Source organism: Tursiops truncatus, chromosome 14, assembly GCF_011762595.2.
Source record: "Tursiops truncatus isolate mTurTru1 chromosome 14, mTurTru1.mat.Y, whole genome shotgun sequence".
In the NCBI taxonomy this organism is placed as follows: Eukaryota; Metazoa; Chordata; class Mammalia; order Artiodactyla; family Delphinidae; genus Tursiops; species Tursiops truncatus.
In genome coordinates, this window is record NC_047047.1 from 36624812 (window position 1) to 36651903 (window position 27092).

The 27092-nt window shown below is 35.8% G+C and overlaps 1 protein-coding gene across 6 annotated transcripts in view; it reads right to left on the reverse strand.

Moving 5' to 3' along the window:
- EHBP1 (EH domain binding protein 1) overlaps window positions 1-27092 on the reverse strand; it is a 564927-nt gene that overhangs the window by 275291 nt on the left and 262544 nt on the right. For all 6 annotated transcript variants that reach the window (XM_019942549.3, XM_073791336.1, XM_033838462.2 and 3 more), the window contains 2 exons: window positions 11873-11930; window positions 3238-3333 (listed from right to left, as the gene is read on the reverse strand). In XM_019942549.3, coding sequence (XP_019798108.1) covers window positions 3238-3333; window positions 11873-11930 — 154 coding nt within the window. The remainder of the gene's footprint in view (window positions 1-3237; window positions 3334-11872; window positions 11931-27092) is intronic.

Genomic DNA, 27092 nt, shown 5'->3' on the forward strand with positions numbered 1-27092 from the left:
TAGAGGTGTTATATGGATTCAAATATAGTTGTCCTTGCCTTCGAAGACAAACAACTAATGTAAATACATATATGATGAATGAAATACATGGTTTTACTAAAGAATTGAAGACAATACATTTCTTAGAGGAATGAACAATAAAAGCTTGATGAGTGAGGAAGCATTTGGACTAGGTGGGATTGTACAGAATTTCCACAGATATTAGAATAAGTAAAGGTAAAAGGCAATAGATTATAAGACAGCCAGGTCTGTCTGGCTTTTAGCCCTGTTGTTGGTTCAGTTTTATCTCTGCGTCCCCAGGACCTAGAAAAGTACCTGGCACACAGTGGTTTCTCAAGAATACTTCATGAATGAATTAATGAATATATATCTTACAAATTAACAAATATTGAACAGTAACTTATATATGATATACATTAATTCTCAAAGCTGATGAAACATTTTTTAGAAACAGAGATGATATATTACCCTTAAAAGAATAATTTTAATGGGACCAAGGGACATATCTGATAGGGCAAAGTCACTAAAAAGATGTAAAGGAGCAACAATAATGTTCATTTTGGACTATGTACATAATTAACTAATTATATTATTGATTAAACAAAAACATTTGTAGTAAAAATTGCTTCTAGCTTGAATCAACTGTCTTCTTTATATCCTACTCTCTACCCTCTAGTGTCTCTTTTACTACCATTGCACTAAAGAGAAAAATTGAAAATGGCTTAAAGAGCTGTTTTCCTTCTCAAAACCCTAAAATAGGTTTTTTTTTTCATTTACTAGCAATAGCTATTTTCAATCTAATTCAAATTTCAAAATCAAGCATGCAGGCTAAAGAAATTAATTTCTGGTTAAGTCAGAGAAAAATGAAATACATTGATAACTTTTTTAAAAAGTATGTTGTCTATGAGCACAACTCTGAATACCATACCTAGGACAAAAAGGATTCAGAGCAGTCCTTTCCTATTTACAAGTTTCAGGATTAAGTAAATTGTGAGACTTTAAGTAAAAGGAAGGGGGAAATATGAAAGAGTTTTCCACTTGAATATTTTAAATGCAAGATCAAAAAAAATTACCATGAACGAAAAATTATTTTGTTTTACTTTTCTGCTTTTCTATGGAACTCTGGGAAGACATAGAGTAAGGAAGATAAAGGTATTTATCTAAGTATTTATTTAAGTATTTTAAATGGTCACAAGTTTGCCTCCATAGCACAACTGAAGAGAAATGTGTGTAATACAGCAAAATGGGGAGGAAGGGGTATTTGGGTTTTTTCCCTACAGACCAACACTTAAAGACATAAGAGTTCAGTGATAGGATATGCTGAACATTCTCATCAGCACTTGAAAACTACACTCACACCTCCTAATCCTCCAAGTAACACATTTCAACAGCCACTTTCAACTCAGAATCACTCAGTGCATATCCTTTGCCCAAACACATGGCTGTCAGCCATTTATTGGCTCTCTTAACCCCTTGTTCTCTATCATTTTTTTTTTAAAGTTGTGTAACTGTGTCCATTCACTTGCTTTACCAATATAAACAGACTGAATCAAAAACACACAAGAGATTACTTAAAAGTCTTCCTCAAGCATGTCAGAAATTTTGCTGTTGTAATCTATATTCAGAATGGTTTGTATTACAGAACAGGCCATACAATGTAAAACAAAATCAAAAACAAACAAACCACCACCACCCCAGGGCTAAATCACAGTGTGACTGGGCAAGTTACCTTCTTCTTTAGTCTCAGTTTCCTTATCAGTACAATGGGAATAATTACAGAAGAATTAAATGAAATAGTACTCTAAAGTACTAAGAATTAAATGAAATAGTACTCTAAAGGTCTTGTTAACTACCAATCTTACTATATCATTTCATTAGGAGAGGTATGGTTAAGGGGGGTTTAATAATAGGCTTTGAGGACAGCTGACTAAAGGGTAATAGGATGGTTCTGATCTTTCCTGAAAAAAAAGGAAGAGCAGCTACAGTCTCATCCCTTATTTCTCCCTGGGCAAACAAATCAAGTATTGTGTATACATGATAAGCATAATCAAGTAAGTTATAATAACAATAATATCAAAACTATAAAGGATCCAATAACAATGATATCAAAACTATAAAATATACATAAAGTGTTAAGAATCTCTGATAAAATAGAGTATCTATGAAACAGAGCGTTTAAAAGTAGTGTCCCATTCATGGGTTAGTACATCAACATTCAACATACTGTTTTGTTCTATTGATCCCTGCAGTAGTTCCAGAACATATGAATTAATATACTGGATTACAAAATCAAAAGTATTTTTTTACACAGTGATTTCACACTCTAAGCCATATAACTTTGCTCAACTTAGATTTTATATCCTAAAGTATTTTAGTGGATTTTCACAAACTTTATGTTTGTGCTTAATGAGATGTCTTCCTTCATTCTGTCCTTCTGCAAAAGTAACGTCAACACAATTGGAAGGATTCAAAGAAGAAATAAAGCATTTGTTTCCTAACTGCACCACTTTCAAGAAGGCTGAAACTGAGACATACTGGTCTCCACCTTTTTTTCTTGAGCAGGTAAGGAATTGGTTAGGAAAGTAAATATTCTAGTGCATAACTGTCATATGTGTGAGGACTATATTATAATGTTAAGAAATAAGGAATACTTTCAAGAAAAAACATATATAAAAAGAGTTAGCTATATGCACAGCTATGTTTTTGGACCTGCACTTGGAATTTATTATCAAAATTTTTATTTTAAGCTATAGTATTTATAAAATATTAACATTTATAAAATATTTATCAAAAGTCAATTTTAAACTTATCTTCTTATATTAACATCAACAAAATATTTATCATATACTAATTTAAAAACCTATCTTGTTATTAGACAAACAAGGCTAACAAAATGAGGGTCAGGACTAAGAATTCCACAAACCTCAGCTTTCCACAGAAAAAGCACTTTAAAGTTCCCTGTGGGGAGAATGTAAGAAGTAGTAAAAGAAGTATTCCGACTGATCTTAATTGGAATAAGTTCAAAAAGACTCCCAAATTATTTGGACTTTATAGACCATGAAACACTCTGATATCCTTACATTGTTATAAACTGCTATATCTCTAAAAATAACGCACATTAAGGTCCTTACTGCACATTAAGGACCCAAATGTATAGAACAATGAATACTGAAATATTCCATCATTTAGAACTATGATTATATAATAAATCCTATAACTTATAAAACTGGAACTTACCTTAAAAAGTGTCACAGTGATTTCAATGTTTTCAGGAACAGGCCACACTACAACACCACGGTATGGATTTTTTATTCCAGGCTGCCAGCTATGAGCCTACCAGAATAAAAATAATGGCTTCAATTTGAAGTACAGGAAATGCAATGTTAATAATTTACAAAAATATATTGACCCTATTTAACTATCCATTAGATCTCCCTAAAACAAAAATGATTAGTCAAATAAAACTTTTCAAGCATTAAACTTGGGCTATGACGGTTATATCACATGGTAGCTACAGATTACTATCTGTAAACAAACCTTTACCCTCTCCCACGCACACACACACACACACACACACACACACACACACACACACACACACACACACACACACGAAGATGCAAAAATGAGGTGCCTCATATTTTCAAAAGCTATTTAGGATTGAATAAAAACCTTATTAGGAGAAACATTTTTAAAATTACTTTGTGATTTAGGAACTTAAGGGCAAATTCATTCTTTAAAAGGAAAAATTAATTGTATAGTCTGCATTTAAGATCATTTCCCACTAAACCATAATGTTTATTTGGGTCAAGTAAAGAAGAAAGCAGTTTGTACAGTTTATGTTTCTAGTGCCTATAATTTTAAAGACTTTTTTCCTTGTAAATATTGATTATCAAGGTTCCCTAAGGAATCCCCTGAAATGTGGGGGTCACCGCTCTAGGTCTTCCGTTGTGGTGGCGTTTCCAGCCAAAGCTAATGCATAATGGCATGCCAGGACAGCTCAACTAAATCTTCATCTCTCTGGGCTTCAGGACTGGTCCGTGGACATGCTATGAAGGTGGTAATAAAAGCTGACACTTAAGAAGTACTTTCTATATGTCAGTGCATATTTGGAATTTACTTACGTTTAACTCATTCAATCTGCATAAGAACCCTATGAGGTAGCTACTATTCATTCATTCATTCACTCATTCACTCACTCAATTGATACTATCTGCCAAGCATTGTCTAGGAACTGTAGTAAAAAAAAAAAAAAAAAAATCTGCCTTAGTGGAGTTTTCAGAATAGTAGGAAGAGACAGACAAACAAAATAATTAAGTAAAACAGGCAGCATGTTAGGTAGAGAGAAACGCTGTGGAGAAAAATGAAAGTAGGGAAGAAGGATGGAAGGGGCAAGAGAAAGTAACAATTTTCAACAGGTTAATCAGAGAAAAGTGTCAATGAGCAGGTGACGAGAGAAGACCGTAAGGAGTTGAATCAGATATTTTAAAACATGGGAAGAGCTTTCTAGGGAGATGGACCAGCAACTGGAAAGGTGCTGAGGCAGTTAGATAACAACAATGCCAATGTGGCTGGAGCAGAGTGGTCAAAGAGAAGAGCAGCAGGAGATAAGACTAGAGAAATCACAGAGGGCCCAATCATATGAAGCTCTGGCAGCCCATTCCAAAGATTTTGGTTTGTAATTTGAGTGAGATGGGAAGCCACTGGAGGATTTTAAGCAGAGGAATGATGAAGTTATGTTTTTTGACTCTAGCAAATGTATTTAGAATAGGCTTCAGATGTAAGAGAGGAAACAGGGAGACCAGTAAGCTACTGCAATAATCCTTTGGAGAGCTAATGGTGACTTGGCTTGGGGTGGTACAAAGTAGTCAGATTCCATATATTTTTTCATAGTTTCAAGATAGCATCAATAAGGTTTTCTGTCTGATTGTATGAAAGAAAGTAGCCAAGGCTGATTCTAAGGCTTTCGCCCTTGAGCAAGTACATAAAAGGAATTGCTATTAACAGATATGAGGCAAAACTGCTGAAGGATCAAGTTTGGAAAATAAGATTAGGAACTCAGTTTTATACACATTAAATCTAAGTTGCCTTTTAGATATTCAAGTGTAGGTGTTTAAATAGGCAGCTGGATGTATGTGCCGGGAGTTATAAATTTGGGAATCATTAGCGTGCAGGTGATACTTAAAACTTGGATGTGATCCCAAGGGAGTGAGGAGAGAGAGAAAGAGAGAGAGGGAGAGGGAGGGGGAAAGAGAGAGAGAGAGAGATAAAGGCTCAGGAACTGAACCTTGGAGCACAACAATAACAGGTCCAGGAAATGAGGAGGAATCAGCAAAGAAGGGTCAGTAAAGCAGAAGGAAAAGCAGAGGCATGTGGTATTCTGAAACTCTAGTGGAGAAAATGTTTTAAGGAGAAAGGAACAACCATCTGTCCCAAATCTTGGTGACAGGTCATATAGGATGAGGTCTGGAAAATGACTCCTGGATTTAACAAAGCAGAAGCCATTACTGACCTCACAAGAGCAGTTTCAGTGGAGTGACAAGGGTAAACACCTGACTGGATTAGCATGGATTCAAGAAAGAACAGGAAGAAAGAAACTAGCAAGTACATTCAACTCCTCTGAGGTGTTTTGCTGAAAGAGAAAGAGAGAAATAGGTTGGTGCTAGTGGGAGAAATAGTGTCAGAAGAGAATTTTTTAAATAAGAGAAAAATATTTTTAGGCTGATGAGAAATATCCAGTTAAGAGGGAAAATTTAATGATGCAGAAGAGAAATAATTGCTAGAGTAATGTCCTTAACAGTACAAAAGGAGACAGATTGGCCTTTGCTCGGAGCACAGACGATTCTTCCATAATAATAGGAAAGGAGCTAAAGTATATGAGTGCAGGTGCATGTCAGGGAGCAGATTTAACACATGAAGAAACTGAGGCACAGACTGGCCCAAGATCACACAGCAAGTAAGTGGCAAAAGTTGGATTTGAACCCAGGAAGTGGAACTAAGAAGGGATCAAGATCATGGAAACTTATGTCCGTGCAAATCTTATCATATCTTGTTAGTTAAAATACCAGCAGAATATTGTAAGTTAACTATACTTCAATAAAAGATAAAATACCAGCACAAGATACAGGTTTAGCAGCACTAAACTACTCCCACTCCAGCTAAATTGTCAATAACTCCCTCTCTATTCTCTCTTCATTGCCCCCAGATCACAAAACTTCAGGTGAGGAAAGGGAAGTAGTGACTCACAAGAGACTTAGCACACCACAGCCAAAGGTAAAGAACTGAGTTTTGCTGATTAAAAAACATCTCCAGGGATTCCTCTGTTCCCCTGCCTATTTCTATGCCTGTTGACAGTCCTAGAACAAAAACTCCACAAAGTAAACAATATCCATTTTGAAAAGTAAATTGCTGCCCATCTTAGAAAATCTTTTATCAAAACTCTACATAGTCTACATATTTAATTCTTAAGATTTATGACAACTCTAATTCTCATGTACTGTCATGGTAGATCAAGCAATTTCTCTGGTCTCTTCAAACTTCCCATAATTATATTTTCATAGTCGCCCGATACATTAAAAAAAAAAAGACCATAATAACTGAACTTTATTTATTAGCCACGGCAGAAAAGATAGAGTTTTTGTAAAATTTGGAATGAAAAAAAAGACCATCAAAGAATTTTAGGCCTGAAAATATCTTTAGGAGATCTAAACCAGGTCCAGATAAGGAAACTGAAGCAATTAAAGAGTAAATGGCTTGCCTGAGGCCATACTAATAATCAGTAGGAGAACCAACTCCATGATTGTCAAGTTCGGAGTTCTTCACCCAACCGACATCATAGCAAACTCTACTTCTGATTCACACAGTAGTCAAGAGAATAGTCTTCTATCCCTAAGGTCTTAACATTTATGTATATGACACAGAGGTCAAGAGTGGGAAAAGCAGGGAATGTGGAGACCAACTAACAACTGGGCAGGGTTAGAAGATGGTGATACCATGTAATTTCCTCAGGTATCCTAATGCTGCTCCTCTAAATGACCTCTTTAAATTCTCAATCTTGGATCAGGGAATGGTAATTAGACCAATAAACAAACAAAAAGACAATCTGCTTAATGAATTAAAATATTTTTTTTCTTTTTTTTTTTTGCGGTACGCGGGTCTCTCACTGTGGTGGCCTCTCCCGTTGCGGAGCACAGGTTCCGGACGCACAGGCTCAGTGGCCATGGCTCATGGGCCCAGCCGCTCCGCGGCATGTGGGATCTTCCCGGACCGGGGCATGAACCCGTGTCCCCTGCATCAGGAGGCGGACTCTCAACCACTGCGCTACCAGGGAAGCCCTCTTTCTTTTTTCTAATAAAAAGAGATGGAAAGGTGCTAGTTCCCAAGCTGCTAGTATGCTGCCATCTTCTGACCATTCTATCCAGCAACCCTTCCCAGCAAGAGAAAAGGTCAAACTAAGACAGAGCTCTGGCTTTCTGATAGTCTTTTTAGGGACTGTACACCTAGCTAAGTTAGGACAGTGTAACAATACCAATTAGTCCAGCTGAGTATCTGGCAATGCCAGCTTTATAATGTTAGCTAATTATTATATACTAGGCAGAATCAGTAAATTTTGCTGGAGAGGAAACTATGGATGTACATAGCAGCAAACCTGAAGAAAAAAAAAAGTGTTCCTAGTCAGAAGAGCTTACTACAACTTCTACCTCAAACAGAATTAAAGAACCTGAAGCTAGAAAAAGAATGAAAAATCTAATACAGGTAACTAAAAATAGCTGCAGTATTAAACATCTAACTGTACAAATCAACTGAGACAGGAATTTAGGTTCTTAAGAACTTTATTTTTTAAAAAGCACCTCATACTGGCACTCATCAGCACTACAAGAACCCTGATCAGTTTTTATTCAGAGCAACAGAAAGGATTTCCCTAGAAAATAATTTGGTACAAAACACATACAGCTATTTAGCTAGCTCCTTAGTAGAGTCAGGAAAGGCAGGTTATTTAATCATTTGCCAGCATCCTAGTACAGTTAACGACAGAAAGGATGAAGCCACATTATCCAGTTCCATTCATATTTTTTTTCACTTTTTAATCATATCACAGATCCTTTAGCAAAGGCAGACCTAAGGAAAAGGTAACATTTCTCAATTTTGAGTAATGACTCTATAAAATGCCTTATTTTCAAATTATTTCATATCATATCTTACCTAAAAGACTTGTACCTAATATGGAACTAAACACAGAATAAATATTCACTTGTTACTTCTGATTCCTACAAAATCAAAACATTTCACTGAAAATTTATAACTGTCAATTTAGTTTTTAAATTGATGATTTTCAATTTATAAAACTGCATCTACCCATAGGTTTAAGATGTCACACATAAATTTACCTTAGAGTTGTCCATATCATGGTCATAAGTCAAAGCTCTACAACTATACCCACCCCTTCATGATACCACAGCACATTGATAAAGGCTATAGTACAACCACAGAGCAGGGAAGTAGAGGTGGTAATGCCATCCAAAAGCTGGTGAGGACTTTCAAGCTCTTGTTTCCCTTTGGAACTCTCCCATCTCTCTGTGGGTTTAAATTTACAAAACTAGATTTAAGGCAACAGACTACTCTGCCATAATTCTTCTTGACTATCACAATCTCCCTGCTTCCTATTGTCAAACACTGTACTGAAAAATAATTTATTTAAGCATATACAAATCAGCTACAGCCTGAAAAAATCTGTTATAAATGCCATGACTTGAGGATAAGAGGCGGGAAAGATGCATATTGGGATAATTACTCATGGTTATTATTTTCTCGATAAAAAATGATTCAGCAATGAGTTCTTTATATACTTAACTAGAAAAATAGACATGTACCCAAAGAAAGTGAGCAATAAACTGAAAACTAAACTTTAAATTAAATAAGGCAATGTGCCTTATTATTTTACTGTCTAATCTGTTATCCGGGTGTCAGTTATAAATTTCAATCCACCAATATAAAAAAGGTAGATAATCAACTATACTTCAATAAAATAATTTAAAAAGGCAGATATACTCAGAATCAGGCAAGATAAATAATAACTTATACAGATAACCAAAGAAAATTAATTACTGCGTAGTTCAAACTCTTTCCAGAAACACAGTTAAAAGTAAAAACTAGACTATTTTCTGGGCAATGGCTGCAGAGATCTGCTTTCCCCCTAAGTGATTTCAAAGGGACTTAGCAAGCAAATAATATTTCAAAGGAAAAATGTCAGAAAACAGAAGAGTCTTTCAGAAGAAAACAATGGTTCTAGTCTGTGGATTTAATATAACTGATAGCTAATTTTTAAAAAATAATAGCTGGGGACAATTTTATTTTTTTTTAATTCCAAAATGCCATGGATCTCAAGCTTCTCAAGATTAAAAAAAAAGTTATTTGTTTAATTTTCACAATAATATCATTAGCATTTCTTTCATAGCTTCTGGAACTGATTTTTACGTCCTTATTTAGCTGTTGTGAACAATTTACAGAACAGCATTTCACATATACATGAACATATTATGTATATGCTATAATAAACAACACATTGTAACTTCTCATAAACTTTTCAAAAGTACACCTATAATGTTTCAAGAGAAAATACAATGATTCTAAAATATCCAGAAGGGATCTGAAATATTAAGAGCATCACAACTGGAAAATTAGTCCAATAAGAAATAGTTCCTTCTAGAAAATATATTTTGAGAAAAATCAACCTGTAGCCTATGTTTGTATTTCACCATCTGGATTCAATCAATATTTGATACAATATAAAATAGAATCTGGACCTAAAATTTATTTGACTGACTTTCAAAAATGTAATTAAATTAAAAGTATACTTAATTTCAAATATGGGTATTCTGAATTGACCTTTAATCTAAAGTATTTCATTATGCTTCATAATGTTTTAAGAAAACAGTTAGTATCTAGTTTCTAAAAGAGGGACATCACTTTTTGTTGATAGCTAAAAACATTTAGGGTCGATTTCTAATGTTTATAGTTATATTCAGATTCTTCTATCACACTTAGTGGATGGCCTAATATTGTTCCTTTTCACAAAAGCTTAAGACCCACTGGGCAAAACTGACAAGACGACCCTAAGTCTATTTTTAGAACCCCTTCTCATAAATAGATAAGAAAATATTACATGTCCAAAATATAATGCCCCCAAACTACAAATGTATGCTTTGAAGAAAATGCTATTCATGAGGTGAAGCAACTGGACCTTTCCTATATTGCTGGTGGGGGTATATTAAAAGTTCAAAATGTATGTACCCTATTACCCATTGATTCCATTCCAAGTTATTCGTCCAAGAGAAAACATTTGTCCCCCAAAATACCTGAACAGTAATGTTTACAACAGATTTATTCACAATAGTTGAACACTCAGAGTATTCACTGGAAACAAATCAAATGTTCATCAACAGATGTATAAAAAATCACACTGCAGTGTATGTGCATGATGGAATACTGCTCAGCAATGAAAAAAGTTAAACTACCAACATTCACAATACCATGAATAAATCTCGAAAACATGCTGTACAAAAGAAACCAGACATAAAATAGTACTTTTGTATGATTCTATTTATGTGAAATTTAAGAACAGGCAAAAATAGCCTACGGTGATAGAAAAATCGGAATAGTAGTTGCCTCTAAGGATTGGGAATTGACTGGAAGAGGACTCAAAGGAAAAAGGTGATGAAAATTGTCTATATCTTGATAGCAGTGGTAATTATACAACTATATATTGATCAAAACTCATAAAATTGTGTACTTAAGATCTGTGACTTATACCGTATATAAATTTTAATTCAATAAAAATAAAATTTAAAAAGATGCCCTTAAAAAAATTTAATTCTGAAATTTAATTAAATTAAAATTTAATTTCAGTTAAAATGAATAAATTTTTCTTTACGTAAGTCTACTTACGGAAAAACCAACATTCAATAAACATGCTTGTAGTTATCGTGTGCTTATAAAAATATACTCACACTTACTTGTCTACAGATTGGAATTTTTAAAATACTTAGAATTGTTACTGAACATTTTAAAATTCTGTTCTCGGCTTCCCTGGTGGCGCAGTGGTTAAGAATCCACCTGCCAACGTAGGGGACAGAGGTTTGAGCCCTGGTCTGGGAAGATCCCATGAAGTTGCCGCAGAGCAACTAAGTCTGTGAGCCACAACTACTGAGCCCATGTGCCGCAACTACTGAAGCCCGTGCACCTAGAACCTGTGCCACAAGAGAAGCCACCACAATGAGAAGTCCATGCACCGCAACGAAGAGTAGCCCCCGCTCGCCGCACCTAGAGAAAGCCCACGTGCAGCAACGAAGATCCAACACAGCCAAAAATTTTTTTAAAAAATTATAAATAAATAAATAAAATTCTGTTCCACTCCCCACAAAGCCATAAGAACAAAAAATTAAAACCTTTGAAAAATCCAACTCCTCTTCAGTAACCCAGCAATGGACTCAGATAACTCATCATTCCTTATGTGTGTCCTAACTTCATCCTCTTGGAATCTGAATAAAGTAATCCTAGGTATAATTTTGTAAGTGATATTTATTTAATCATTATTTCATGATATCCTAGCACAGAGAAGTTAAATAACTATTATGTTATTCAAGGCTACCAAATCCAAAATCAAAACTCAGGTAACTGGCTCCTGCTTTAGGAACTGCAGTAACAAGATTACATACAGCGCCTGATCAATCATTTCAGTACATTAGATAATAAGAAATAACCTAAAATATCAAGTAATATTTTAAAACATTCTTCACTGGGACCAGAGAGGCTTAATAATTTGACCAAAAGTCAAATTCAATATTTGGGTAAGAAATTTAGAAAACAGACAAACCTTGGAAGACTTCCTTCGGCTTCTTCTCGTCCAAACTACCACCAGTTTATCTGGTTGCCTGCCAAACAAGAAAAAGATTACGTATAATTTATCTTAAATCAAATAATAAAATTTAGTTCTGGCGCCTTTAAAAGAACAAAAAATCATCTGCTTTAGATTACATAGAACCGTTGCACTTACGATAAAGCTCTATAAATTATTCATATATAGTAGATGTTGAATACAGATATGATCTAATTTAAATGACTAATATTTCATCCACATGTTTTTCTAAAAATACTTTACCAAGTAAATTCATTGGGACAAACCAAGTAAAATTAAATACTTAGACTATTTTAAAAAGAAAAGCAGGGGCTTCCCTGGTGGCGCAGTGGTTGAGAGTCCGCCTGCCGATGCAGGGGACACAGGTTCGTGCCCTGGTCCGGGAAGATCCCATATGCCACGGAGCGGCTGGGCCCGTGAGCCATGGCCACTGAACCTGCGCGTCTGGAGCCTGTGCTCCGCAACGGGAGAAGCCACAGCAGTGAGAGGCCCGCGTACCGCAAAAAAAAAAAAAAAAAAAAAAAAAAATCTCCTTTAAAACAATACTATATTTCTAACACATTATCCACTTTAATTTAGAGAAAATAAGCATAAAAACGATACTTCCAAAGTAATTTTAATCTGTGGTTTACACTACTCTTGCATCTCTGTATCTTATGACCAATGCTTATGGTTTTCAAAAACTTTTTATAATCAATCATCTCAAATATCTTCATAAAAACAATATAATACCAAAAAATAGGCAAGGTACATTCTGGCAAAGTTACATAACTCATCGAAAGTTCTGGCAAAACCAAGACCAAATGAAATACAGGTCTTCTAATTCTCATACCTCTCTTCTTTATCTTCTGTCAACATAAAGTTAAAAACAAAACACACTCACATTTTCAGCTAATACAACTAAGTTCTCTTTAATGCTTAGGGAAAACATAAAAACTATGATTATCAGTTCTTTTACTTAGATTTTTATTTTTAAAAATCTTAGATAAAAGCTTTTTAACCAAGAAATGAATGATATTACTCATCTCAGTGACCTTCACCACTTTCTCTGTCTCCTTCATTTTACCCTGGTATCTTTCATTATCAGCAGATGACCTGTCCTCCTATTTAACTACCTACCTACCTACTTACCTTCCTACCTACATACATATATTATAAAAGGTCACCAGCCATAAACTCCTGATCCAGTGATTTACCTAGAAACCTGTCCAAAGAGCAACAGTTGTCTAATGAAAAATATTACTGAGGAACTGATCCTGAATGTAGTACAGAGAAATAAAGTGGTAATATTTTTAAAGAAGGCAAGAGACATAGAAGATAGATTGAGAAGTACACACACCTAACAGAAATTCTAGGGCTTCCCTGGTGGTGCAGTGGTTAAGAATCCGCCTGCCAATGCAGGGGACATGGGTTCAAGCCCTGGTCCGGGAAGATCCCACATGCTGTAGAGCAACTAATCTCGTGCGCCACAACTACTGAGCCTGCACTCCAGAGCCCATGTTTCACAACTACTGAAGCCCACATGCCTACAGTCCGTGCGCCGCAACAAGAGAAGCCACCGCAATGAGAAGCCTGCACACCACAATGAAAGAGTAGCCCCTGCTCGCCGCAACTAGAGAAAGCCCGCACACAGCAACAAAGACCCAAAGCAGCCAAAAATAAATAAATAAATTTATTTTAAAAAAGAAATTCTAGAAGTTTAGAATAGTGGGAATGGCAGAGGCAATACTAAGGAGAAAAGGCTAAGAATGTTCCAATAAAGATAGGAGTCCTTAGGTCGAAAATATATATTAACAAATAAACAGGATAAATAAAAAACTAATCTATGTCTAAATACCTCACAACTACGGAACAGCAAGAATAAAGAGAAAAATCATAAGAAAAGATAGGTTACCAGCAAAGGCGTAATTATGCTGACAACAACTTCTTAGCAGCAACAGCGCCCAAAACACAATGAAGCTAATGATCTTCAAGTGCTAAGGGAAAATAGATGCCATCCTGGAGTTTCATATTGGCTAAACTACCATTTAAGAAATGGTTTCAGACATAAAAGACTAAGAATTTACAATCTATATAACCCAGCTAAATACAGGAAGGAGGAGGATGCAAGAAGCAATATAAATGTGGTAAAATGTTAATACTTGTTCATTTTCAGTGATAGGACCTGAAGAAAACAAGAGTAGACAAAAAAACAAAAGTAAGGTTCCAATGAAACTATTTCATCAAGGCATCTTCTAAACAAATGCAGTGTGTTTCTGATGGTGATAGTAACCAGCATAGTATAAAAAAGAAAAATGGTGGTTCTCCACCCAAGACTAAACCAGTTCCCAAAGAGTGTCAGGCTTTGAAGACAACAATTGTAAAAACCAGTAGCTTGCTTTGGTGAATCTTTCCAGCGTGAGATGTTGGGAGCAGGAGCCAGATGCCAAAGTGCTAAATTACAGATGAAATAGAAGAAAGTTTCCATGAAACATCAGAGTGTTCATCTAAGAATCTGAACCAATGGAGAAACAAACAAAACCTTGTTCAACACACAGAGAAGTAGAACAGGACAAATGACATGAAGATGGGGAGCAGTATAGCAACATGACAACAGAGTTGGGCAGAGGGTATGATCAATGATGGCAGCTTAACAGCAGAGGGACTGCGTAGCCAACCAGTGCAAGCTACCTTATTTGAAAGCATTGGTGGCTTGCTGGAACCCTTTACCTAGATTACTACACTAACCTTTTTACTATGTTCTCACCTCCACATTTCCAGCCCAATCTCAACCCTTAGTTATATTTCTGCAATACTTCTTTAGAAATGCTATAAAGATCTTACTGATTTTCCTTATTATCCTTACTGGGCTCTTATACTGAAGGTACTACAGACTGGCACTTGAAGGTTGAATTTCACAGATTTATTTGACCTAAACAGTATTCCATTTTAGTTTAAATTTAAACTTTAAAAAACATTTCTTACTTAAATGCCTTTAAACAAGGTCCATGCTATCCAGATTACTAGAGCCTTCAATGCTATCAACTGCTTCACACCTGACCAGCTTCACTCTTAAGATGATCTACTTAGTCCCTGTATGCATTTGACCCTGTGACACCATAGCATGCAAGATAACATCCATATTCCTGAATGTGGTTTATAAGGCACTTCACCAGCTGACTCTGATCTACTTTTCTAGATGCAAAACCTACAAATATCTCAAAGGCATCTTGCTTTCCAATCAATCCCTGAACACTTATTCAATTTCTTCACATCTTTGCATGTTACAAACTTTTTTTAAAACCTCCTCTTTTCTCTCCTTTTCTACCTGATAAACTCTTAATTCATCACTTCCTCTGTGAAAACCTGACCATTTCTCATTCCATTCCCACTTCATCCCACATCCTAAACCTCAGGCAGAGTTAACTGCTTCTTCTACTGTATTTCCAGTAATACTCTAGACACCTCTTTTTTAATATCCTATGCGCCCTGTATTACATTATTTGTTATTATTTCTATCTCCTCCACTAGACTGTGCTCCTTTATCAACCATATCTTATTTATCTTTCTATTCCTAGTAACTAATAAGAATCTGGTACAAGATTGAGGCTCGATGTACATTCACTACTGAATGAACCTTAAATTTCATCCAGGAATTCCCAATTGGTTAATTATAATTGATGCAGTCCAACTAAAGCCTGTAGCTACATAATACATTCTCTCTGCAGCTTATTTGAGCTTTGCAAGCATCCTCACCTTGGCTGCACATTGGAATCTCCTGGGAAGGGAGAGTGCAAAGCAATCCCCACACCTCCCGACTTGGAACATTAGTGAGGTATTAGTTGTGATGGCAGTGAGGGTGTCTCCCCTCCATGATATTGTCCTAGTGCCACCTGCACAGTTGCCTCCACCTAACTTGGCCTCTCAGCATCTCCCTCCCCTCAACCCGTTCTGATCTTGTGTTTCAGAAAAGGGAAGCCACTTACTGTAAAAAATTAGGAAGGGTGGTCTCCTAACCTATATGCCTGAAGTTCCAAGTATGTAAATATAACATAAATTACTTATTTGAGAATGTCTCCAGAGATGAATAAACTTTTTTGTAATTCTAAGTCATGTCCAATTTTTATAATGTCTTCATTAGAAATCAGCCCACCTTTACATTATCAGGGACAAAGCAAGGCAGAATGTTATAAAATAAAGAACTGTGCTGTTATTGTTCTCATAGAAGAACACCAAAAACCACACAACTGGTTGACCACAATTAATATTTTAAGCATCCATGCTGTACTAGAAAAGAACCATTAAATATTTACTTATGTGCTCCCAAGAGGCCAGGGATAGAGCAATTGTGAGAGTTTTATCCAACTACCGAAGAACCTATATAACTTTCTATCAAAAAAGTCAAGACAACCTGATAGAGCCCAGATTTTAGAGAGAATCTAACAATCACGTACTTAAAATTTCCACCCCATTACCTAAGTAACCAGGTAGCACTACACATACAGATATATAAACATACACACATATATTTATATACAGATATTTACATATATAAACATTTTATATACATACACATAAAATGTACACAGACACACTGCCTGAGTTCCACTGGAAAATTTGTAGTTTTTTGGTGGGCTTATGCAGCAGAGGAAACTTTACAGTTAAAAATAAGGGACTTCCCTGGCAGTCCAGTGGTTGAGACTCCACGCTTCCACTGCAGGGGGCATGGGTTTGATCCCTGGTCGGGAAACTAAGATCCCACATGCCGGGCAGTGCGGCCAAAACATGAATGAATGAATGAATAAAATAAAAATTGACCTTCTATCCTACCCTCAGAGTCCTTAAAAGGCAACAAGTTGAATCTGAAGGTGGCAAGGCTTATCTCACGCTACAGTCCTGATGCTAAATTCTGTAGAGGAGGAAGGACAGGAGGAAAATGGAAGTGGAAGGAGGAAAAGATATGAGAGCTACAATGAACCAGCTTATAAAGCAATAAACTGTATCTTTCTTTCGTCTGCAACTAAGTTTTGGGCCCTTCTCTTTGTCACTAGTGATCTACTGTGATCAAAGTAAATTTAAAGAAAAACATTTCTGGCTTAAATTTAGATTCCCTTACTCTTTCCTACACTCTTGCATGTATGTCACTTGCGTGAGGTGAGACACAAAGCCATGAGAAAAATTCCAAAACCATCATGTGAAAACCAGCCTCATCACTCTCCAGAATCATAATAAGCATTCAACAAATATTTTATTGAATGCCTATTACATTCCTGGCACTGTGGTGATCCATGGAGATGAAAAGACAAAAGAAGACAAGCCTTGATCCTCTGGAAGTTTACATTCTAGTGGAGACATAAACAATTAAACCAACTACCCAACTCCAGGCACAACCTGTGATAACTGTGGTTACTATTAGGAAATGAAATTACATGTCATTTAAAGAATATACTTTTCTGTATTTTCTACAATGAATTTGTATTACTTTATGGTGGGGAATTATTTAAATGTGGAGGGGGAGTTATTTAAAATAAAATAGCACTTTTAAGTTTGGAATTACATATGAACAGACAGAATTAAACAATTAAATTTTAAAATTTCATTGTATTTATTTTTTTATTTTTAAACTTTTTATTTTATATTGGAGTATAGCCAATTAACAATGTTGTGACAGTTTCAGGTGCACAGCAAAGAGACTCAGCCATACATATACATGTATCCATTCTCCCCCAGACTCCCCTCCCATCCAGGCTGCCACATAACATTCAGCAAAGTTCCCTGTACTATACAGTAGGTCCTTGTTGGCTATCCTTTTTAAATATAGTAGTGTGTACATGTCAGTCCCAAACTCCCTAACTATCCCTTCCCTCCATCTGTCTCACACTGGTAACCGTAAGTTCATACTCTAAGTCTGTGAGTCCATTTCTGTTTTGTAAATACATTCATTTGTATAATTTCTTTTTAGATTCCGCATATAAGCGATATCATAGGATATTTCTCTTTTTCTGTCTGACTGACTTCACTCAGTATGACAATCTCTAGGTCCACCCATGTTGCTGCATTATTTCATTCTTTTTTATGACTGAGTAATATTCCATTGTATAATATATGTACCACATCTTCTTTATCCCTTCCTCTGCTGATGGACATTTAGGTTGCTTCCATGTCTTGGCTATTGTAAACAGTGCTGCAATGAACACTGGGGTGCATGTACCCTTTTGGACCATGTTCTCTGGATATATGCCCAGAAGTGGGATTGCAGGGTCATATGGTAGCTCTATTTTTAGTTCTGTTCTCCACAGTGGCTGTATCAATTTACATTTCCACCAACAGTGTAGGAGGGTTCCCTTCTCTCCACACCTTCTCCAGCATTTATTGTTTGTGGATTTTTTTGATGATAGCCATTTTGACTGGTATAAGGTGATACCTCACTGTAGTTTTGATTTGTGTTTCTCTAATCATTAGCGAAAAATTCCATTGAATTTAAAGACCTCTCAGCTGAATTAATCTGTTTTCTAAGTCAATAGAAGTGGAAGAGGTGTATTCTTTGTCTTAAGTTAACATAAATGTTCCCTAAGGTCTGAGCTGGCCATAGACAAAATTTTGAAAGAGGCCCCACTTGACTCTGCAGCCCTCCTTTACCTGCAGCCCCTCCAATGTCTGGGGCATTCTTCCTTGGGCCTGCAAAGTCAGTATGGCACTCCATTACAGGACCCAACAATAACAATATGACAAATGCTTTTCAGATCACTAATTCTCTTCTATATCAATTAAAATCCCCCTTTCTCCAGGGTAAGTATCTTAGGAAGGTAGTCAAAGGAAAGAAAACTGGGGAAACAATTTGTATTAATTTAGGAGGTATGAATTTGTAAAAGAAGGCTCCTCAAAGATGACATAGTACAGAGGAGAGATTACTAGACTGGAGGTTGGGAAACTTGTTTTTCCTAGTTCTGGCACGTAGTGACCTTAGGAATGCCTCTCCATATCTCTGAGCCTATTCCCTAATTTATCCAATGAAGAGATTGTACTAAGACCTCAGCTAGTTCTAAAACTATGATTCAGTGACCATATGATTAAATGACTCAAATTGGTTAAATATTTTGTGGTTTAAAATGAAATGAGAAATTAAAGAACAGGGTAAAGAATTTGTGGCACAGAGTGCTTTGCCTCCTGTTTTCTGACAACCTAGAGGTAGTTAATAGTACCACCTTTGAATAATATTATGAAAGGGGAAGTAGTATCTTTTAGCAGAGCAGTAAATGGACCACCGAAGATTCAGGCTCCCTGTCCAAAGCACAGTGTTAAACCTGGGAGATGTTGCAGGAAGCCCCTTGCCCCCAACCACCACCACCACTCCCAGCATGCTGACACTGCGATGGAACTACATGATACCTCTCACCAGTGGTGTCACTTCTGGAGGAGAGTGGATAATAAATGAGTATGCCTTCTCCACACCAGCTGAATGGAGAGGATTCCAGAATGCAAAGGAGGGCAGAGTCATAAGATAAAAGGTGTATGGGCTCCTGAATGACCACGTGGAAGTCCAGTCAACCTCTCTAGACTGAAAAGTGAGCAAGAAATGGACTTTTATTGGGTCAAACCACTTTGATTTTGGGGTGTGTCTGCTACAGTAACTCCTCAACATATAGAAAATTCAAAAGACACACATACGTAACAATAAAGCAGTTGCTGTCTTGTAGAAGCTTACACTGCAAAGTGCTGAGACCAAATTTAACCTTTTTATGTCCTACTGGTTTTCACATATATGAAATTGATGTTTCCGAAGATAAAAGACAACTATACCTCAGAACTTAGTAATTAATATTTATGCCTTTGAGCCTTTCCTAAATTATAAATAAGAAATCATAAGCCTTTAGAACACAAAAAGTACAGCATATTCCTCTCACCAAAGAATACAGGAGGGGCTTCCCTGGTGGCGCAGTGGTTGAGAGTCTGCCTGCCGATGCAGGGGACGCGGGTTCGTGCCCCGGTCCAGGAAGATCCCACATGCCGCAGAGCGGCTGGGCCCGTGAGCCATGGCCGCTGAGCCTGCGCGTCCGGAGCCTGTGCTCCGCAACGGGAGAGGCCACAACAGTGAGAGGCCCGTGTACCGCAAAAAAAAAAAAAAAGAATACAGGATATGCTTACAATGAGGAAAAGAAAGCTCATAATATTAACCCTGATGTTAATGTGAATAGGTACTTCACTAAATAACAAGGTTATTCCTTTTAGGGGAAAGGGCTCTTAGCCATAACTGAACATTTCATGGTGGGATGTTGTGAATATTGAAACGAAAGGGGGAAAATTGTCTTATCACAGAAATACTCTAACTTAACTATTTCTCAAGTAATTATTTTTATCCTTCAGTAAATACACCTGCCTCCTATTGTACTATCACTGCTTGTAGCTCCAGTTAATTATACTCCTTTATGCTTACTTCACAAGAGTTATTTAGCAAGCTGTAATAATTAATTCAATAGGAAAAAAAAATTCTACAAGACAAAGTACACATACACAGTATATATTTCTTTTCTGTAAAAATGAAAGGACAGTTCTAATAATAAGAGATGTAAATCTTTGTCACTCAAATAAAAATATTTTTTAAAAAATTATATTTTGCCTCTTCCTACCATCTTTAAAATATTTTCATAGAGTGATTGCTTTTGGTTAAAAATGTTTAACTGGTGACACATATGGACTTACGCTGACAGGGATTCTAATAGCTCTGTATTTAGGAACAGAGGAAGTGCAGCATTCAAACTGAGGAAGTGCAGTTTGACAAACTTGAGCTAAGTAAACCTCCTGAGAGGCCATCAAAAAATACACACACATGTATATATAATTTTTTTGCTATACTATTAAACAGTATAAAGGGTTTTTAATTTCTAATATAAAGATATTTGAGAGAAATAGTGTTATAATCAATCACTGCTGTATCATGTGTGCAATACTGACCTTCCCAAATAATACTTCCTACTTTCTTTACTGTTTTATAAAATCACCCATGATGCTTCCTTTAATTTAGCTTATTACTTACTACTTCTTTTTTTCTAGTCCTGTTTGAACAAGCCTCACATGTCACTCACATAAATATTAATATTTCCAAGTCATGTACCGGGCTTCCTGCAAAAGAGATTAGTAGAAAAAAAAAGGATACATCACTCAGACCATTCCCCAGCCCTCCTAAACAATCATATTCACCATTTTCTCTCAACACAATTCTGTAATTGCTGTCATTTTGTGTTTGGATGATTACATTTGTCTGTCTTGTTTCTATCTGACTTTAAGGTTCTCAAGAGTTTTCCTGGTATTCATAAAGCGTTTTCCTGGTATTCACAAATCATTTACTGGGAGGGAGGCAGGGAAACAGAATATCATGGATAAAAAAATCATATGAAGGCAGACAGATCTGGGTTCCCCTCCTTTGGGTTGTACCATCTAAGCCTCAAGATGTTCCTCATTTGTGAAATTAGAACCTCACAGGACCAATGTAAAGATCTGTTAAGATAATGCAAATAAAGTACTTAGATCAGTGCCTGTCTTTCAGCAAATTTTCAGATAATGTTAGCAACCATCCCGTGTCTATGCTTCCAAACAGCTTTGTATAGTCTCCCTCTTAAATGTGAACAAACGAAGGATCATCTGAGGAAAGTTTCTAATATAAAAGGCAAGTGGCTAAAAGAGAGAAAAATTCAACTTGAAAGAAACTGAAGACATGATCACTAATAACCTTGGAAATACAGAAGATACTGTACCCATGAAAAATATAAAAGGAAAATTAAAAGAATAGTAAAGAAATCTGGAAATTATGTTATGTCATCCTTTTTCATTTAGGAAAGTAAAAATTGAAGAGTCTGAAGATAAAGTTGAGGAAATCTTCCACATCTAGAATAAAGTAACAGAGATGTTCAATGGGAGAGAAAAGACTAAAATTTAGATCAATCCAGAGGTTAAAAGTCTCACTAATTTCCCAAGATGACAGTGAAAAAAGGTCTCAAGATATCATCTATGTCACAGGCCTAGAAAGAAATCATTCCAAAGTGGAATAGGACACTGGAAGACTCCAGGAGAAAAAGGAATTGATGAGTCACCAATGTTTAACTGTTTTGAGAGGGATATTGAGAGGGTGACAGAAAAATTTGGAAATAATAGTGATATATACATGAGGGGAAAGGGGAAAAAAAGTAATTTTTAACCCAAGAAAAATCAAAAGAAAGAAAATGTAATCATAATACCATAGCGCTCGATGTAAACAATACTAAGTCATAACAATGAATTCTGACCTAGCTCTGGTAGAGCTGATTGAAGACTAGGAAGGATGGGGAAAGGGAAGGGTAAGTATGCTTCAGGGAGGAAGTGGTAGACAGCTAAACCCTCACCTACCATATCAAGAAGCTAATAGATAAAGTCTAAAATCAAAAGGTTAAAAGAAAAAGTTGAAAGTATATTGTTGAACAATGAAATACCACTTCACACACCTATCAGGAAGACTATATCAAAAAGACAGATAATAACAACTGTTGATGAAGATATGTTAAAATTGGAACCCTTACACATGGCTGGTGGGATTGTATATAGTATAGCTGCTGTGTATAACAGTTTGGCAGTTCTTCAAAAAGTTAAACATATGGAACAGGATAGGGAGCCCAGAAATAAACCCACATGCTTACGCTCAATTAATCTATGACAAAGGAGGCAAGAATATACAATGGAGAAAAGACAGTCTCTACAATAAGTGGTGCTGGGAAAAATGGACAGCTACATGTAAAAGAATGAAATTATCAATAGAACATTCTCTTAACACCATATACAAAAATAAACTCAAAATGGATTAAAGACCTAAATGTAAGATTGGATACTATAAAACTCCTAGAGGAAAACATAGGCAGAACACTCTTTGACATAAATCACAGCAATATTTTTTTGGATCCGTCTCCTAAAGCAAAGAAATAAAAGCAAAAATAAATAAAGGGGACCCAATTAAACTTAGAAGCTTTTGCACAGCAAAGGAAACCATGGACAAACTGAAAAGACAACTTACTGAATAGGACAAGATATTTGCAAATGATAAGACGGATAAGGGATTAATATCCAACATATATGAACAGCTAATACAACTCAAAATTAAAAACAAACAAACAACTGAATTAAAGAACAGGCAGAAGAAGTGAACAGACATTTTTCTAAAGAGGAAATGAAGGTGGCCAAACAGGCACTTGAGAAGATGTTCAACGTCGCTTACTAATCATCAGGGAACTGCAAATCAAAACCACAATGAGATATCACCTCACACCTGTCAGAATGGCTATCATCAAAAAAAACACAAATAACAAATGTTAGCAAGGATGTGGAGAAAAGGGAACCCTCCTACATTGCTGGTGAGGATGTAAATTGGTTCGGCCTATGGGAAACAGTAGGGAAATTCCTCAAAAAAACTAAAAACAGAACTACCATATGACTGAGCAATTCCACTCCTGCATATATGTAAAAAACAAAAACAAAAACACTAATTCTAGGGCTTCCCTGGTGGCGCAGTGGTTGAGAGTCCGCCTGCCGATGCAGGGGACGCAGGTTTGTGCCCCAGTCTGGGAGGATCCCACATGCTGTGGAGCGGCTGGGCCTGTGAGCCATGGCCGCTGAGCCTGTGCGTCCAGAGCCTGTGCTCCACATCGGGAGAGGCCACAACAGTCAGAGGCCCGCGTACTGCAAAAAAACAAAAAACAAAAAAACACTAATTCTAAAAGGTATGTGCACTACAATGTTCATAGCAGCATTATTTACAATTGTCAAGATATGGAAGCAACCTAAGTGCCCATCAACAGAGGAATGGATAAAGAAAATGTGGTATATATATACAGTGGAATAGTACTCAGCCTTAAAAAACAGAAAGAAATTTTGCCATTTGCAGCAACATGGATGGACTTGGAGGGCATTATGTTAAGTGAAATAAGTCAGAGAAAGACAAATGATATCACCTATATGTGGAACCGAAAAAAATACAACAAACTAATGAATATAACAAAAAAGAAGCAGACTCAAAGATACAGAGAACAAACTAGTGGGGAAAGGGAAGAGGGGAGGGAAAATATAGTGGTAGGTGATAAGAGGTACAAAATATTAGATATAAAATAAACTACAAAGATATATTGTACAAAACAGGGAATATAGCCAATAATTTATAATGACTATAAATGGAGTATAACGTTTACATATTATGAATCACTATACTGTACACATGTAACATATAATATTGTACAGCAACTATACTTCAATTAAAAGAGACAGAAAAATTTTTTTTAAAAAGTTAAACACAGAGTTACCATATCATTCAGTGATTTCAATTCTAGGTATATACCCAAAAACTTGTACATGAATGTTCATAGCAGCATTATCCATAATAGTCTAAAAGTGGAAACAACTTAAATGTCCACTGACTGATGTACAGGTAAACAAAATGTGGTATATCCATGCAGTGAACTATTATTTGGCCATAAAAATGAATAACATACTGACACTTGTTACAACATGGATGAGCCTCAAAAACATGCGAAGTGAAGGAAGCCAAACACAAAAGGCCACTTATTGCGTGACTTCATTTATAGGAAATGTCCATAATAGGCAAATCCATGGAGACAAAAGTAGATTATGTTTGCCAGAGGCTTGAAGGGGGAAACAAAGATGGGGAATGACTACTAATAGGAACAGGATTTCTTTTTTGAGTGATGAAAATATTCTGAATTAAATAGTGATGATAGTTACACAATGTTGTGAGTACACTAAAAGTCACTGAATAGTACATTTTTAAAAGGTAAATTTTATGGTACATTAATTGTAACTCAATAAAAAATAAAGAAAACAAAAATATGTTACTGAAGAATACAGAGTACAGCACCAGAAGAACCAACGGGGTTGAAAGTGGTTTTCTGTAGGGAAGGAGAGTCAAGGTGGGGCAGGGTGGGGCAAGGAACCGTTGCTTTCTCTGTTATAAGCTTTGCGGTACTCTTTGAATTTGTAAACCATTTAAATATATCACTTTGTAAAATTTAACCTTAAATTTTTAAATGATGAATCTTAATTACAAAGAAGAAATTTGGGCCCAGAAATAAACCCATGAATATATGGTCAATTAATTTATGACAAAGGAGCTAAAGAATATACACTGGGGAAAGGGTAGTCCCTTCAATAAATGGTTTTGGGAAAACTGGACAGCCACAATCAAAAGAATGAAATTGAACCTCTATCTTACACCATACACAAAAAACAACTCAAATGGACTAAAGAATTGGACATAAGACCTGAAACCATAAAACTTTTAGAATAAAACATACAGGGTAAGCCCTTTGACATCAATCTTGGCAATGATTTTTTAGATATGACACCAAAAGATCAAGGAACAGAAGGAAAAATCAACAAATGGAACTACATCAACCTAAAAAGCTTCTGCACAGCATAGGAAACTATCAAGAAATTAAAAAGGCAACCTATGAAGTAGAAGAAAATATTTGCAAATCATATCAGACAAGGGGTTAATATCTAATATATACAAAGAATTTATACAACTCATTACCAAAAAAAAAATTCCAGTTAAAAAATGAGCAGAGGAACTAAACAAACATTTTTTCAAAGAAGACATACAAATGCCCAACAGGTACATGAAAAGGTACCCAACAACACTAATCATCAGGGAAATGCAAATCAAAACCAAAATGAGATTATCATCTCTTACCTGTTAAAATGGGTATTATCAGAAAGACAAGAGATAACAAGTGTTGGCGAGGACGTGGGAAAAGTGAACTCTTATACACTGTTGGTGGGAATGTAAATTGGTTCAGCCACTATGCAAAACAGTATGGGGATTCCTCAAAAAATTAAAAATGGAACTACCGCATGATCTAGCAATTCTACTTCTGGGTACTTATCTGAAGAATACAAAACACTAACTTGAAAAGATATATGCACCCCAATGTTTACTGCAGCATTATTTACAATAGTCAAGATATGGAAATAACCTAAGTGTTTGTCAACACGTGAATGGATAAAGAAGATGTGAGGTGTGTGTGTGTATATTCTTTATATTATATACACACACAATAGAATACTATCAGCCATAAAAAAGAAGGAAATCCTGACATTGGCGACAACATGAATGGACCTTGAGGGCATTATACTAAGTGAAATAAGCCAGAGACAGAAAGATAAATACTGCATGATCTCATTTACATGTGGAATATAAAAGCAGCGGACTACTCACAGATACAGATAACAGATTGGTGGTTGTCAGAGGTGGGTGTTGGGGGTGAGGGAAATGGGTGAAGGTGGTCAAAAGGTACAAACTTCCACTTATAGGATAAATAAGTTCTGGGGATTTAATGTACAGCACAGTGACTATGGTTAACAATATTGTATATATATATTTTTTGTATTTTCATGATCAGCTCTATTCATGTTCTGTGCCAAAGCATTTAAATACCCTGTGCTACTCATCACATAATGTGGGTGGTAAAAGAAGCCATCCTTAATTCAACGTGTTATTCCTAAAGCGTCTATTCCTGTCAGTGCTGCAAAGATACAATTAATTTGTATAACCCAATATCCTGAGGTTGAAACACAAAGCACACAGAGCAAAACATTCTCTTATGGAAAGAGAAAAATATAAACTCTGCTTTATGCAATTGCCCAAAGCTATTTTAAGTAAACAAAATAATTTTAATTAACAAATTATTGTAGTAAATCATTTTTATGAGATATACCTTTTTAAATGAGATATAATTGTCATATAACATTATATTAGTTTCAGATATGTAACATGATTCAATATTTATACATATTGTGAAATGATCACCACAATAAATCTAGTTAACATCCATCAATCACCATACATAGTTACAAATTTTTTTTCTTATAATGAGATTTACTCTTAGCAACTTTCAAATATGCCATATAGTATCATTAACTATAGTCACCATGCTGTACATTATATCCCAATGACTTATTTTATAGCTGGAAGTTTGTACCTTTTGACCTCCTTTACCCATTTCACCCACCTCTGCCTCTAGCAAACACCTATCTGTTCTCTGTGTCTATGAGCTCAGTTTTGTTTTGTTTTTTAAAGATTCCACATATAAGTGAGATCATCTATATGTCTTTCTCTGACTTATTTCACTTAGCATAATGCCCTCAAGGACTATCCATGTTGTCACAA